This window comes from Haliotis rubra, unplaced genomic scaffold (assembly GCF_003918875.1).
Source record: "Haliotis rubra isolate DU_JTF1 unplaced genomic scaffold, ASM391887v1 Scf63, whole genome shotgun sequence".
Taxonomy (NCBI): Eukaryota; Metazoa; Mollusca; class Gastropoda; order Lepetellida; family Haliotidae; genus Haliotis; species Haliotis rubra.
Window position 1 is genome coordinate 1,077,511 of NW_025767335.1, and position 16,171 is coordinate 1,093,681.

General features: G+C 37.2%; 1 protein-coding gene across 1 annotated transcript; it reads left to right on the plus strand.

The window, feature by feature from the left end:
• The first annotated feature begins 1,415 nt into the window (after positions 1-1,415).
• Positions 1,416-13,761, plus strand: LOC124256470 (EF-hand domain-containing protein 1-like). The gene is made up of 11 exons (XM_046690458.1): positions 1,416-1,577; positions 3,270-3,491; positions 4,069-4,219; positions 5,615-5,751; positions 6,349-6,576; positions 8,479-8,820; positions 9,491-9,631; positions 10,197-10,491; positions 11,132-11,222; positions 11,848-12,040; positions 13,013-13,761. Exons 1-11 carry the CDS (start codon positions 1,527-1,529, stop codon positions 13,088-13,090), a joined length of 1,929 nt encoding a protein of 642 aa, XP_046546414.1. The 5' UTR covers positions 1,416-1,526; the 3' UTR covers positions 13,091-13,761.
• Positions 13,762-16,171: the final 2,410 nt, after the last annotated feature.

Sequence of the window (16,171 nt, forward strand, 5' to 3'; positions counted from 1 at the left end):
TTGTTATAAATTCTGAGTCGCCAGTTTGTCAGTTTTCTCGACATGAAATTCATGTAAACCTTCACACACGAATACGTCTTCCATCGTCAAACCCGCATCCTTTAATTTTTAATGTTTGAATGCCTCCATTAATTCTATACCCTAGTATTTATGTACTAAGTTTTCGTACCCCATTGCGGGCAAACAGCGAACGTTTTCCTGTCATGTTTTTGATAACCACAATTTTAGTAATTTTGGGGGTTAAATTCATTATTGTGCATTTTACTTAAAGTCTGAGAAATATAAAGCTCTTGCTGGTTTGAGTGGCATTTTAGAAGTTGTGGGGTACAATATTGAACAAACGTTATGGATAACAACTTCTTTATCTCGTGAGTGCGACGTTTCGATACAGATTCTTGTACCGTTGTCAAGAACCCTTGACAACTGTACAAGAATCTGTATCGAAACGTCGCACTCACGAAATAAAGAAGTTGTTATCCATAGCGTTTGTTCAATATTGTAATAGTTGTCTATTCTCTTCTCCCTCTATACATACAGCGCACACATAATAACAAGGGTTACAAAATATTTCCCCAAATGAGGAGTGGTATATTTTTTATACGTTTGATAGCAGTATCTTAATTAATCCAAATCTCTTCTCACGCCTACTTGACCAATTCCAGTTAAATAATACAGTACGGCTAATTGGGTTGTGCTAACTATTAGACATTCAACGTTTTTGAACGTCATTGAAAGTTTTTGAAAGGCATTTAGAAGTTGGACGAACATGAGAACATTACACGTTTTATGGATAACAATTTTTAAAATTCATTTTACAGCTACAGAGCTACTTCTTGCTCCTTCATTCATTGAGACCATTTAGATTAATTCAGAGGTTTTTGTTTTGGCATGACATGTGAAATACAATTTTTCAGTACTCACATTAATGTGCTGGAAGTTATATTTATTCCATTGATCGAATTCAGGCAATTCTAATGTAAAACGAAATTTAATATCAACTTTAATGTTACAATTTTTTCATAAATGTTTTGTTTTAGAAATATTTGTGAATCAAGTGATAACTGACAACTGACTTCATTGTATCATTGAGTGTGTGATTCAGTTATTAAATGATGAAGAATGATCATCTTCCTCTAAAAACCTAGAAATAACCACGCATATGAACATTGATGTCATATGAAATTGATCTCCGTCGCAGAATTCTGGTTTTGTTTTCAGTACTTATTTACAGTAGAGGCCTGAGAGGATATATTATTTGATATAACATTTATAATGGCTGTTAATTAACCTGGATTCAGGCTTTTCACATGAGGGGGTTGTTAGGTGAAGAAAGGGTTGTAATCAAATAGTATTTCTGCTCTCCAGCGCGTAAGTCAGGAAAATCGTCATGCCAAATCACGTGAGATTGTAAACGAGACTCGGTACCTTAGCAACACCGGGCAACAAGGACGCAGGCCTAGAATATCAACAACCAAACACGCTCAGAACTTAGTGTGTGCCTCTGCCAGTTCGAAGGCAGTAATTTGATGATGGAAGGCTTACCATTTCTTCCCGGAAACTCCTTTAATGACCCAACTGTAAGTAACACTTTTAGTGCACCTTTACAACCACGATTGTTTAATTTATTCTGGCGGCCTCTCGTCTGGGCCTTGTTGCTATTGATAAGAAATGATAAACTTGGTCAGAATTACCCTGACACATGTTGTTCTGAATTTCACAGGTAGAATGAACTATTACTATTTGGATATCGGATTTTGAAATCGACAGCAGTTTCTTGTTTCTGTCTTGTATTTGGTTCGCTCCATTTTACCAGGCCAGTGGTATCTCCAGTTCGAGGTTAGGCGTGTAGGCCAACGTTATGCCTGCTTTAGCGTTTCCACCATTTTTCCATCTATTATTCATACACTGTCTGCACCTGTTCTACACCTCGGGACAATAAAGACCACACCTATACACCAATGTATATATTTATTTAGTCCATTATAGACATAGAGACTAACAGATTTCGCCCATTAGTCAATATAATGCCAACACACAGCAAAAGACATTATCCAAAATGGCAAATTTCTCCTGGCCTGTACGATACCATAACTTTTGGTCAGTTTGGCATGAAGTATAGGCCTAGTGCCAATTATTTCCTAGTCAATTATCATGCATGTTTCCAAGATATTTATACAGGTAATGATGAGTTTCCATGACTCTTTTGTTTCCTATTCATGTCATAATTTGCTGTTAAATAGCAAGGAGTCATACATACAAAATTTCCTTCTTGCACAAGGGTGAGTAAACTGTAAAAAATTCCTCTGTGCCCAAACTTATTTTTCATCTTGCCTTGCTAAATGATGACAATGTGACAAAATAGTTTTGCTGTCATGTGTCAGCCAATGGAACTTGCATTTATGATTACACAAGACTATTGAAACTCTCATTCCTGGTGGGTTTTTTTCATGTTTTGTCCTTCTTTCCTTATGTCTTTTTTTCTAGGACTATATTTCCAGTTGTTTGTGTTTGCATATTAAAAGGCTGGTCCTCATGTCCGTTAAAACTGGAAATGAACTGTTCAGAGATAAGCCATTTTGATCAGTCAGTAGATTAACAGTCAGTCATCAAATTCTAACCAAAAAGTTATTCTGGACATGGAAAAACATGTATTCTGATATCCTCACTTAATAAATTAACCGATGGAATTCCATTCCAACTGGAAATTTTACACAGCGCATTGACTGGTCTCCTGTCACTGTCGCATATGCTCTCAGCACAACAGCTTGATATTGAAGTGAAATATTAGGGCAGGGAGCCAATATAATCCTGCAGGGAATTTGTTTAAAGGGAGGTAATTGAAATAATTTTCAAAGCACCTGATGTATCAATGTTGCAAAGTTAACACTGTTGGTTTTTGTACTTCATCGAGATCAACTAAATTATCTATTTAATAAGGTACTTTTCATTACTTGTATTACTTGTTTTGTTTTTTTTAAAATTAGGTGGGGGTACGTAAGGAACTCTTACCAGCTGTTCCCAAAAGATCTCTCTTGTACATCTCTGTCATGAAACAAATAGTCAATCAATTGGAAAATGAAAAAAAAAAAACATATAATTGCCATTACAAAAGCATAGGAGTCAGTAAAATACAAGGGAATCTATACTGATGTTCAACAACATGTAATGTCCAACAGAGCATTCTTGCTGCAATGTAATAATCAATACCTTTATTTACATTGTTTTTAACAACTGAGGATATATTACCAGATAACTATTTTCTTTCACAGAGGGGCAAGTATCACAGACCACACTCACTGGGATACAAGAATGGCTACGCCATCCAGAAGCGTCCAGAAGTTGGGATTGGTGGTGAGACTATTTTGCACAATCAGCTGAATGAGGCAGAGCTGGATGAACTGGCCAACTTCAACCCCACTCTCACCTATGGTCAAGCAAAGCAAGCACCTCCAGAAGATTTTGTGCCCGGACATGTGGCTTGGGATAAAAAGGTGACTTACTATTCTAGACATGGTTAAAATGAAGACCTGCTAGCTGCTTCCTGAAATACAGTGTAGTTACACTGTAAACCTAATGCCAGCAGAGCTTAGCACTTTATGGAATGGTCAAACATAATATTATATATTCATCATGTTCATCCTTTTCTTCCAAAACCCAGCATAGTGGACATGGAGTGTACAGAATAGTCAAGAAAACGCAAGACAGCATCCTAACTGATTTATCCCCAGCTCCTTTCAGCATGTTCCATCTAGTGGTTTATGAAAAATGCTGTATATTTGTTGTAGAAAACAGCTAGTCCCTGTAGGTTTTCACTTTTCTCTGATGAACATGTGACTGCATCTATCCCTGTCCTGTAATAACCTGATTCAAATCATGAAAATGTCACAATACCATTTATCTCTAGCAAAATCACTGTTTGAATATTCATTTTGAAACATTTTGCCACAATTAAGTATTTATTGATGGTGTTTGTTTTCTGAATATTATTTATTTAATTTTTTTCATAATAAATAATTTCTGAATATATATATTTACTTGAATAGTTCTAAACCTGGGATGACTTTACAGGTGTTGCGGTTCAATGGCTACTTCAAGCAGACAGTGAATGAATCGCCTGATGAGTTCTACCGTGTCCGTCCTGTGGATATCTACTACTATCTGGAGGATGACAGTATCGCAGTGGTCGAGCCTCATGTGGAGAACAGTGGGATGCCACAAGGTCACTATAACTGGTTTTCATAATGTCGGGAAAGATTTCCGCCTGTAACCCCCGTTTTATTTTATCATTCTTTACCTAAGAACAAATGTTTTTTATTAAAAAACCCTTAACACTAACCCTTACCCTAAATCTAAACCACATCATAACCCTAAGACCCTAAACCTAACCCTAAAACCTCGAAATAATCCCAATAAATAGAATACATTTCAAGCGGGGGTTACGGGCGGAACTCTTACCAATAGAATACATTCAGAGCTCAACAGTAATACCCTTTATCATATATCCATAAATATACCTGAAACTGAGCATGATGCTACTGAAGACGTTATTAATTCATTCACCCATATTTTCATTCATCCATTTATGCTTACCCTCCTTCATTTCATCCATACTTATATCCATTCATTCGTCACCTGCATGTGGCGTGACCTTACCTCTTATTTCACAAATGAGCTGTACTACCATTATTGCAATGAATATTGGGTTTGATTCAATGCTTATATAAGTTATAATGAATATAAGGTAGTTACGTGGTAATTTAATTCAATAAAATTAACGAATCCACAGTACCATTATTTGTATCTGATACATGTTCTTAACAAGCTACTTTAAATCAAAATTGCATGTGCAATTATTGGATATAATATTCAGTCCAATAGTAAAACATACCTTGGAATATGATCCAATGCTCCAAAATAGCCAAAAAGAATTTCCTTCAGTACCCAAAACACAAATGTTTGCTTTCCAAACACTGAATGTGGAGTGACCACAGACCTTCTGAGGTGTCCAGTACAAAACCCAAGCTGGCCAAAGAGACAAAGGGACTTGAATAATGAAAGGGCTTAGGCTATTGTGTGAGACAGTGCATGAAGTAAGCATGCTTTGTAAGTGGGTTGTGACATGTAATGTTTTGGGCAGGCTGAGCAATATAATAAAATAGGATAGCTAACATTGTGAAAAGAAGACCTAGCAGTTTTTTAACTTGAATTATACTTTTTATATGTACCATACAATAAATATACAAAATCTGTTCATGCTACATGTGTGAGGCATAAAAGATATTTTGGAGGTCAGACTTGTTGGCTTGATGATGTGTATCCTAAAGGTGCCGGTCCATGTTCATAATATTAATCATTAGAATATCTGGAATTTGATAATTACAGGTCACATCACAGGCACACTTCTGAGTGCAGCATGAAAGTGAAAAACAAATAAGCAAAACAATAACTGTTTCTGATGATACAGGTTTCACATGTTTCTTTACAGAATTTTTTTATTGATGTTCCATAATGCTGTACCTTGTGCGCACTGATCCATTGAAAGGGTAATGATGTGTGCCTTATGCATGGAATACAGTGCAATATAAGTGGATTCTTATTATTGTTTATTTTACAGGGAAGCTGATCAAGCGCCAGCGTCTCCCGAAGAATGACCAGGGGGATCACTGGCACTGGAAGGATATCAACATGGGCCAGAACATCACCTTCTATGGCAAGGTGTTCCATGTTGTCACTTGCGATGGCTTCACAAAGGTTAGTAACAAAATAGGGAAATGTGGACAGGTACATCCTTGTATAAAATAGTTTTCCTTTGCATTATGTCTAGTATAAAGATATATTTTTAAAATCATCAATAATAATTTGTTATTAAGATGATGATAGAGAAAAAGTAACAGTAACTAATGCTTACAGTTTTGACCACTGCCCATCAGTTATAAAACTAGCTCTTCCAATGTTTTCGGCACTTGCTGAAAATATTAAGTAGATGATTTAAAGAGTTGGGGACAGCTCTGTCATAATTAACCACGGTGTGTTTTAGAGATATTTTAGAGTGTATTTAAGGTAACTTTTCAATAGGTTTTCATTAGTATTTACAGGTCTTACAGCTTCAGCTGTATACTGAATTACAGATATTGTACATAAACCCCGATAATCTAGATGGTAGTGTTAGCCTTTAACTGTTGGCATTAACTGTCTGGATTAACAACTGTGGTACCAAGTGGTGTCCCTTTGTACAATTTGAGCATACTCAGCATTTGTTGCTTGGAAGATGGTTTCTGAATTAATGAGGTTTCAATTTCAATGCAGTTGAGGAGAGAAAATAATCCTCGCCTTTCTGTTATCCTTTAGAACTTCCTGGAGAGTGAAGGTATGATAGTGAATGAGTCCTCTCAGATGCCAACCGATCCCTACATTGAAAGAAGGAAGCACGCAGCGGCACTGCGCACCTACCAGGCCCCGAGCTCGTTCGACAAGACCCGACAGTTCCTGGAACTTGACAGAAAGGTCCTGAGGTTCTACTGTGCCTGGGATGACAGGGACAGTATGTTTGGAGAGATGAGGCCATTCCTTTTACACGTGAGTTGCAGGGATCAGTGTTCAGTTGTGTATAGTGCACACTTTTAAATAAAGGAGCAGTGGATGGATGCGCATAATACATAGATAATACTAAACGATGTCCCCTGTAATACCATATTTATGAAATGAGTGAATGGTTTGGTATCTAATGAGCGAAAGCAAGTTAGATACCAATATCATTCACGAGTTTCATGGGACATAGTTTAGTATTTTATTTATTACTCACCCAACATTAGCAAAATAATATCGAAAGCAAAGTACTTCTTTCCTAAGAATTCAACGAGAGGTGATGACTCTCAGCTTTCCGAGAGTCAAGCAAGGTCTTATACTATTGTGACAGAGGTATTAGCATTGTGACGTCATAACTGTAAACCAGTTTTACGTCATACGTACAGCACCAGGTGATGTTTTTACACAATGTGTAATAACATTGTAAAATTATTAAACAGTGATATCTTCAACGGCTGAGTAATAAACACATTTAAGTTTTGATGTCTATTCCTGATGCAAAGGCATTACTGGGAGAATGCAATACTGGAAATAACATGTCAACAAATTTGTACTGATGCTATTTAATATTTTCATAAACAAGAATTACTTGTGTAAATGTGTTTTGGGGACAGATCATTTGATACTGGGATGGGTTTTTTTTAAAAACAGTTGTAAATGAATAAGCTTCTGTTTTTAAAAATACAAAATTACCATAATCAAAGGATTTGATATTGGTCTGAAAAATGTGGTTTGGCTCCTTTTAGAGAATAACTCTACAGAAAAAATAATCTGTCTCCAACAAAAGTCCCTGTTGGAATATACAGTTGTCATTAGCTTATGATATAGACAGTTGAAAGTCAGGGTACTTGGGGTTCTGAACCCATCATGATTTAACTTATTGAATAATGCCCAAATTATGAATGGACCATAGTCCTCAGAAAAGTGAACATGTCAAGAACAGTTTCATAATAATCCATGGCTTAAAACACTAATGTTGTTGGACTGACTGACTGAGTTTAGTTTTACGCCGCTTTTAGCAATATTCCAGCAATATCACGGCGGGGGACACCAGAAATGGGCTTAACACATTGTGCCCATGTGGGGAATCGAACCCGGGTCTTCGGCTAATGTTGTTGGAAGGTACAATTTGAGATTTGAGATATCAGTGGTCTAAATGTAGCATTTCTCTATGCAGTTGCAATCCACAATTGTGCCAAGATTTACTATCTTAGATTTGCAGGGATAGTGAGCGAGTTAATATTCATAGTGACATTGACATAATTCAGTCATAGTCACTAATTTACAAGTAATACGTCAATAGTACATTTTTAACTATAAAACCTGTTGAACTCGGCAGGGATAGAAGTGAACCCAAAGTCTACGAACCAGAAGTCATAACATAACAATACCTACAAATCTGTTTCAAATTCTTCTAGCCCATTCATATTAACAAAACAGGCTAGAACCAATTGTTAAAGAATTATGAATCTGAGATTCACTCTGGTTTGGATCATCCGTTTGTCAGAATTGTTTACATGGATTTCATCAGTAGTAAATTCCATTGACCTGACCTTCTATCACACATTCACCTGATCTGCTGTAATATAAACCCATCTCTCCCACTCACTGATAACACCCGTGAAGATCCGGGTTAGAATTGGTCTTCAGCAATCCATGCATGTCGTAAAAGGTGACTAACAGGATCGGGTGGTCAGGCTCGCTGACTTGGTTGACACATGTCCTCGTATTCCGATTTCACAGATTGATGTTCATGCTGTTGATCACTGGATTGTGTGGTCCAGACTCAATTATTTACACACTGCTGGCATATAGCTGGAATATTGCTGAGTGCGGTGTTACAAAACAAACTAACTAACCAACCACTCTGACAACCTTCTCTTTGTGTTTCAGTACTACTTGGTTGATGACACTCTGGAAGTACGGGAAATGCACTCCCCCAATGATGGCCGTGATCCATTCCCAGTTCTGATTGGCCGTCACAAGGTCCCCAAGGACCGCTACTCTGCTCCCTCGTCTTTCCCAGCAGTTGTCATGGAGCTGTCAGACCATGAGGTCAAGAACTATTTCACACCAAAGGACTTTACAATTGGAAAAACCGTATCAATCTATGGACGTCGCTTCATTTTGTATGACTGTGACAACTTCACAAAAGCTTTCTATTATCACAATTTTGGACTAACAGATTTCAACACGGTTGATGTCAAGGGCCTGACAAAGAATCTTCCTAAAATGGTGAGTAATTTAAAAAAACCATGAACATACAATGTACATACCTGGAACTCAAAATCCTTGAACTTGCTGGATAATCAGCTTTGTAAGACTCTGGAAGAAAAGGGCCTTAGGTAACATGGCCTACAAACATGACAGGCAATCAACATTTTTTCTGAGGATCATCTGTGAAGCCCATTTCTGGTGTCTCCTGACGTGATATTGCTGGAATATTGCTAAAGGCAGCAAAAAACTCAAATCACTCACTCACTCTGAGGAGTAAAATGTGTCCAGACAAACATGCACTTCAGTTATTTACCCAAACCAAAGTATTTGTAAGAACCCAACACTCTAGTGGACAAGAAACCTTCAACAGACTTTTTGCAACTTTTTAATCAGTCCAGTTTCAAAAGGCAAAGTTCACTATACTGATCTGAAATATTGAGGTTGTTGTCAGCAACTTCGATTCACTCCCAGACGTATTGTTACCATCATTCATAGGGCTGCCATCATTCATAGGGCTGTAATCGTGTAAGGATTCGGTCACACTGGTGGCAGTTTAACACCAAGATATCATGGTTTTAGATGTTCAGTTTTGAAGAGCTAATGAAATATTGTGGCATTTTATTTGTTGTGTCATTGTCAGAGAACTATGAAGGCATTTGTTGAGCCCCTGATATTTCTTCCATTCCAGGAGATTCCACCATACAACAATTTTGGGTCAATGGAGGACTCCCTCCAGTCCTGCCTGTCACTGGTGCCTCAGCCACCCAAGAAAGACTTCATCAAGATGCTGGAAAATGATCACAAAGTCCTCAGATTTGAAGCCATCATGGTAAGCAGGCTATGAACAGTGCTATCCCCGATGTCTTATGCTGTATATGAAAACATTAAGGAAGAAGCAACTAGTATACATCCAAATCTGCTCTAGAAGAGGAAAATCAAAATCTAATACATTTCAAAGAAGAGTATGAAAGTTCACCCAAAAATGATTGCTTTCAGTTTCTATTAGGACAGCACTATTTACAGATAGGGTATATAAAGTTTCAACTTGTTTGATTCTAACTCCAATTATTTTTGTTCAAAATGAAGGGAGACCCCGTTTAAATATTCTTGTGATTATTCTAATATCTAGAAAGTGATATTAGAATGTTATCACAAGACACTTTTGTTGAGTGAGAGCTGACTGGTAATCATTTGTAGACAATCTCTAAAATGATTATTGTGGAGGTTTCTTATAAAATTAGAATGTAATGTCAGACCTTCCCAAAATGGTTAAAACCTGTATATACTTGTTTATAGAGTAAGGTCAGAAGTGAATTTCAAAATGCTGTACACTAACACTGTACCTTGGGTATTCTTGAGCTACACTCAACTTTGTTCTTTTTTCATGACTACAGGATTCCGTCAGGCCAGAGGACACAGGTCGCCGGTTCATCTTGGCTTACCGTCTTGCTGATGACATGATGACCATCTATGAATCTCCTGTCAGAAACTCCGGCATCATTGGTGGCAAGTTCTTGGAACGGACACGCGTTGCCAAGCCTGGAACTACTCCTGAGAAACCCGAATTCTATGGGCCTCAGGATTTCCACATTGGAGCAGTTGTTGAAGTCTTCAAACACAGGTTCATCATCGTCGGCGCCGATGCCTATGTGCTTCACTACATGCAGGAACACAGTGGCCAGTTTCCAGGTATGTCGCCATGGCATTATTTACGTCCTAGAAGTATTTCAGAGCTGACAAAGCCAAGTATACACATGGAAATAAGTATCGCAACACTACATATTGTTCATTGTATCGATATGTTACCACTTACTACAGCAAAGGAACTTATCCAAACTAACCCTCAAGGAATAATTAAACAGCAAATGTAGATGTAATAAAGAATGAAAAACTGTAGTTTATTCAGAGAAACAAACATTCTGTAGTGTGTTTCCAGTTACCCATGTTCACACATAGTACGTTAAACCCTTTCTTGGTCATACAATTCCCCACCTGCCCTCGTATGACGTTAAGCACGGTCATACAATTCCCATGAAATCACAAAAGTAGCAATCACAATGATTGTAGATGTTGAATTTAACGTTGAGGTATTGTGTTCCATTCTTGATGGAGGGCTTGTTCCAACACATCAAGATTTTATACTGGAGGATCTTTCTGGCATATTCTGAGACCCATAATGTTCCACACACCTCTTGACATAGGGAATCACCAATGGGACAAAGTAGATGTGTGGACACTGAGGGTTATATGCTTGTTACTGATTATAAGTTTCATGTTTTTTCAATGTAGGACAAATCCAGGATTTGATGCTGATGTTCAATATTTTCAGAGCAAACCATCCAGTCTCTGCGTGAGGCTCTGGGCAGATCACAGGCACAGAAAGAAGTTGTGAAGGGCGGACTCATGAAAGTAAAGAGAGCGTAAGTATTTATAACTTGTTTTCTATTTCTATGTGTCTTACCTGACTGGATAAATAGTGTTGGGAATTGGTTTTATTTCTCATAATTGATGATTGGTTCATTACAAACGATCAATCATCGAAAATAATTGGTTAGCGTTATTTATCAAAATTTCCTGTTTATGTTTGTTAATCCACAAAAAATAAAAAAGACATGTAGTTCTTTTTTTTTTTCAAAAGGATGACTAGTATGTTAGGAACATAAATTTCCTGGAGTCTTTAAGATAAATTCAATTATGACTTGGAACGAGCTTGCAGTGCTTATGAAATGTAACAAACAAAACCATCCTTGTGAAAAATATTGTTAATGCTAACAAGTGTTCCAAAATTGTTTGTGTTCGATTATGAGAAAACATGATCGATTGCTTGGTTGTTTAGTCATTGCGACCAATCTTCGATTAATTCAATTAATTGGACCACCACTACTGGATAAGATCTGTTCCTGATGATAAATGTAATTTGAACTGCTGATTATTATATGGTTAAGTGTTAAATACAAGAATGTTCATTTGTATGAATGACAATCTACATTTTATTTGCAAGATAAACTTAAGGAACATTGGTAAAACTGTTTTATCTCCTCACAGGGAAGGCGACCTTGAGAATCTTGTCCGACAGGTTCGTGCCCAGCTGAAGAAGATTGCCATCACTGACAAGAGCCGTGTGGATGAGATGTTCCTCAGATACGACTCAGACCGCACTGGCTACATCGACTGTAACAACATGCGAGATCTCTGTCGCAGACTCCAACTCCCTGTAGATGATGATGTCATTGAAGCAGTAAGTAGCAGCCATATTTACAATCCACAGATTCATGTCAATATTTATTTTCTGCCTCTAATCAGCTGGAAGTGTAGGTACTGGTACTATGGATATGTTGTTTATCGACTACAAAGGTAACAATCTCTTCATATGAAAATGAAATGAAAACTTGAGACTTATTTCTTGGTTTCCAAATTCTTTGTGATATTGGTTCTAAGAATTACACTTTCATGCTCTTGATACAAAGGATAGTTATGGCACTAAGACTGGAAAAAACACCTGAACAAGACGTTTGAATCTACTATCTGGTCCTTAGATGTAATCTGAATATTTTGCAATTCACCTATTTCATGAAACCACCATGTCCTGTCAGTTTATCAGGGATACTATTCAAAACAGCATTAAATCCAACCCACTCACTCATCCATACAGGTTACACCAATATTTTCCCATTGATTTCTACAGTATTGTTATATATTTTTAAAAAAATAATAATTAAGCTATCAACAGCTGTTACATGTACATGTGTGCATAGACTGGCCTTGAAGAAGCAATAAATAATATAAAATATGACCACCTCAGTATGCTCTTTTTCTGTGGACAGAAAGTTAAACAGACCAACCTTAGTTCCGCACAAAATGTCAACCGCTTGAAAATACCTGTGGTCACAATCAGTATAAATAATCCTGTCAAAAAAAGACTACACTAAATATTAAAAAATATGGTCAGTTTTAATTGCTGAGTGAATATACATTCAGAAAACACAAAAATTATACACAAAATCCCCAAATCACAGATGATTCTGTCTGCACCGAAGGCTATAAAAAGTCCTTTTTATAACTACAGATTCTGATTTGGTGGAGTATAACCAGTAGGCCATTAAAACCTGCCAGAGTAACATTAGATGTTGGTATTTGAACACCACTTCATGAACATCTCCACAGTTCATAGTTTTTACCTCTGTTATAAGAGATGTTTTCTTTGTTTCAGCTCGTCAGCCAGTGCTCTGTTGATGGTCAAGGGAGAATCAGTCTGGAAGATTTCCGCAGATTTGTTGAGAGCTCATAAATCACCATAGTCCTAGTGTATATTGTTTGAAATTGTAAATACCAGGTGAAGACTTCTACTGTACAGAAAATATTCTGAATATATCAACATTGAAATATGAACACTTGTCAGTATCTAATGTTTTTCCCCAAACATTTTCAGTTGAAGTAAAACTTAACTTGAATTTCATGGTAATGAACACAAAGACCCGAGGGTCATGTTTTAAGCATGACATTGAAAGCAAGAATGTTATTTTTTAACCATGACAATGAACACAAAAATGATGTCATGTTTTTGAGCAGTCATATTTTCCAAGCAACTGAAGTATCCAGTCTCTATCACAATTATCCTTCTTTCCTTGAATGTTTGTGTTTTGTCATCTTTGTACTGATTTTAAGACATTTTGCCCATTTTACATTAACTAGAAACCATTCATCACAGTTGGCACATGAACTCTAGAAGATAATTTCACATATATACAGAAGGTTGAGACTGCTGATACAAATGCCAGTTTTATTTTATACATTTTAGTTGTCAGCTCTGAAAGTCAAAGAAACTGTTGTATTGTTATTTTATCCTGACTTTTTACTTGTACACCTATGCATGGCCACATGTTTGCTTATTGTAACATACAACTACATTCTGTGATATAGCAATGTTGCTGGAATAAAACATTTATATACACATTCAAATTGTGTTTTGTTAATAAAATTCTGCCATCTATATCTGACATGTTTCTTGATCCAAAGATGCACTGGTTGCACAAGATTCAAATAAACTGTAGAGTTGCATCCCTTTGGGTGGCAGGATCTCCTGGGTATGGATGCCAGATCTGCTCCAGTTATTATCTTTTGTCTTTCAGCACAATGACATTTCATGGCTTCCACATGGTAAACAGCAACAGAGGCATATGTACATAAACTGCCTATGGATGTGATTCACATAATGCAAGAATAACCTTGAAGTTGTACTTTGTGAGAATATTATCTTAAAACATCAACAACCCATTGCTTCTCTTAATGTATTTACATATGCCTTGCATTGTAGGAAAATTATTAATATGCTCTATAATAATAATGCATTCAAATATGACTTCACTTTTGGGGTAAGTCAAGCAATAAATAGCCAACATGTGAAGTCAGTGATCCAACTGACTCAGCCACCAAGGCTTCACTGTTCAAGCCTTCAGTGACAATGGGTTTAGCCATGGGATTTGGAATGCTGCTAGTTTACTTTCAGAGGGGTACACAAAGTACCTGATCAAGACTACCAGTTGTCAAACTTCCATTATTTAAGAAAGCTGATCGTTCCTGCAGCAAATGTTTGGAGGACATCCTTAGGGTCTGGGTTGGGGTTACTAAACCCTGCCCCTGATTAATTCATAGCCTACTCACTTTTATAATGAATTCAGATATGGTATGTTTTAAAAATATATAATATATAACTCATTTGAGTGTCTGGAATGATTGGAAGTCTTATTTATGGAAGCCTGTGTGTCGGAATGAGTTGTCCTGAGTGCCTGAGCCTGACGGTGTGGGTTCTAGTGCCTAATGGGGCAGTGTAATTTGTAGATATTAACTTAAAGAACATTTCATATCAAATATAAGATTTGTTACCCTGAATAAAAATTAAATCGAACAGTACCTTTCTATCTGACCAAACAAGAGGCAAAACATTGGTCATCTCTTGGGTCCTTTAAGTGAATTTTGTGACAGGGACTGTCATTCGTAATCAATCCTGACATTGGCGCGTTGATGTCGTGTGGTGTGAGTGGATTCTGAAGTTTGAAGTGTCAATTGCACGGCTTCCACGGTCCATTTGTTCCCGGTGTGTTGTGTCACGCTTTGTAACTCGTGAATTCCGTGCAGCACACTAACTACAGTCAATCCGACTCGTGTTGGGCGAACTACAGACCCAGGGGCGGATACAGCTTTTTGAGAAAGGTGTGTGTTCAGGGGTGCACATTTCATTTTCACCCGAGTTTTAATGGTCATTTAACAAACTTTCAGCACAAAAGGGGCTGCGCACCCCTGCAAACACACACACCCGCCTATGAGGCCCGTGCACCCTCAAGACGTACTTTCCATAGACCCCCAGTGTATCCATGAAGTGACTTCAGGATATCTTTGTGAGAGGCACATCAAATTTCCGAGCACTTTTATCATCACTTGTGTATGGTTCCACAAGGCCGCCATGTAAGAGGAGTTCACGGAACTGTACATATGTTGATTAGATTGTTGCCATTCGACAAATCAGCAACGGAAAATTAAACAGAAATTATGTGATTATAGGTAAGATGATTCCTCATAAATGTGCAAACTTTGACTTGGATCTTACGAAAATTAAATTATATATGCTTCACTAAATTAGTATGCAAGTCTATGGAAATTACATCAAGTGTCCGAATACTTTTTGCCCAGCTTGAAGCTTGGACGAACTGTAGAGCTTGTGTGTTTCGTCGGGTTTGATTGATGTGGATTCGTAAATTTGACACGGAATTCACGCATTTGACTGCCTCAGTCTTTCTAGCAGTCCCTGAACCACATCATTTCCCCTTCTGCCCAGCCTTCCCTGCAAGGGTAAAGACCTAATAAAGCAAGTCTAGGTTTCCTCATAGTCTATCAGGTTCTGAATCTCTCTTGTCAATGGGGCTGCTTTTTAATTTAAAAGGAATTGTTTGTTTCTATCAAAATCATATATATTCAGAGACTAAGCGTCAGTCTAACTGCCTCATTGCGATACTGTGTTAGCAATTCAAACGTTTTATTTTCGTTTTGATTTTCGTTATAAAGTTCTTGAAAGGAATTTAGAAGTTGGACGGCTATGAATACTTGACACGGTTTTTTTTATAACAACCGAAAATGTTTGGGTTTTTTGTGTGTATTTTTTTACTGTATTTTTTAAGCTTCTGCTGGCAAGTTTATACATATTACTCTTTATAACTGTACTTTACGAAAAAATGTGAACTTTAGTATACTGGTCGTGAGAACGTGAGTTTCATTAAAGGAATGTGAGACTCATGGCCAAAACGTGAGAGTTTACATGTTTGCGGCTGGCACGTTACTGAAGATTTTATGTTCGCTTCATCTTATAGCAGATGCT

What these genes read in the sequence shown, in the direction of transcription:
- LOC124256470 (XM_046690458.1), top strand. Translation starts at nt 1,527, where the DNA reads ATGATGGAAGGCTTACCATTTCTTCCCGGAAACTCCTTTAATGACCCA. An exon ending in ATGTGGCTTGGGATAAAAAG is followed by an intron (nt 3,492 to 4,068) that starts GTGACTTACTAT and finishes ATGACTTTACAG; the next exon opens with GTGTTGCGGTTCAATGGCTA. An exon ending in TCAGATTTGAAGCCATCATG is followed by an intron (nt 9,632 to 10,196) that starts GTAAGCAGGCTA and finishes TCATGACTACAG; the next exon opens with GATTCCGTCAGGCCAGAGGA.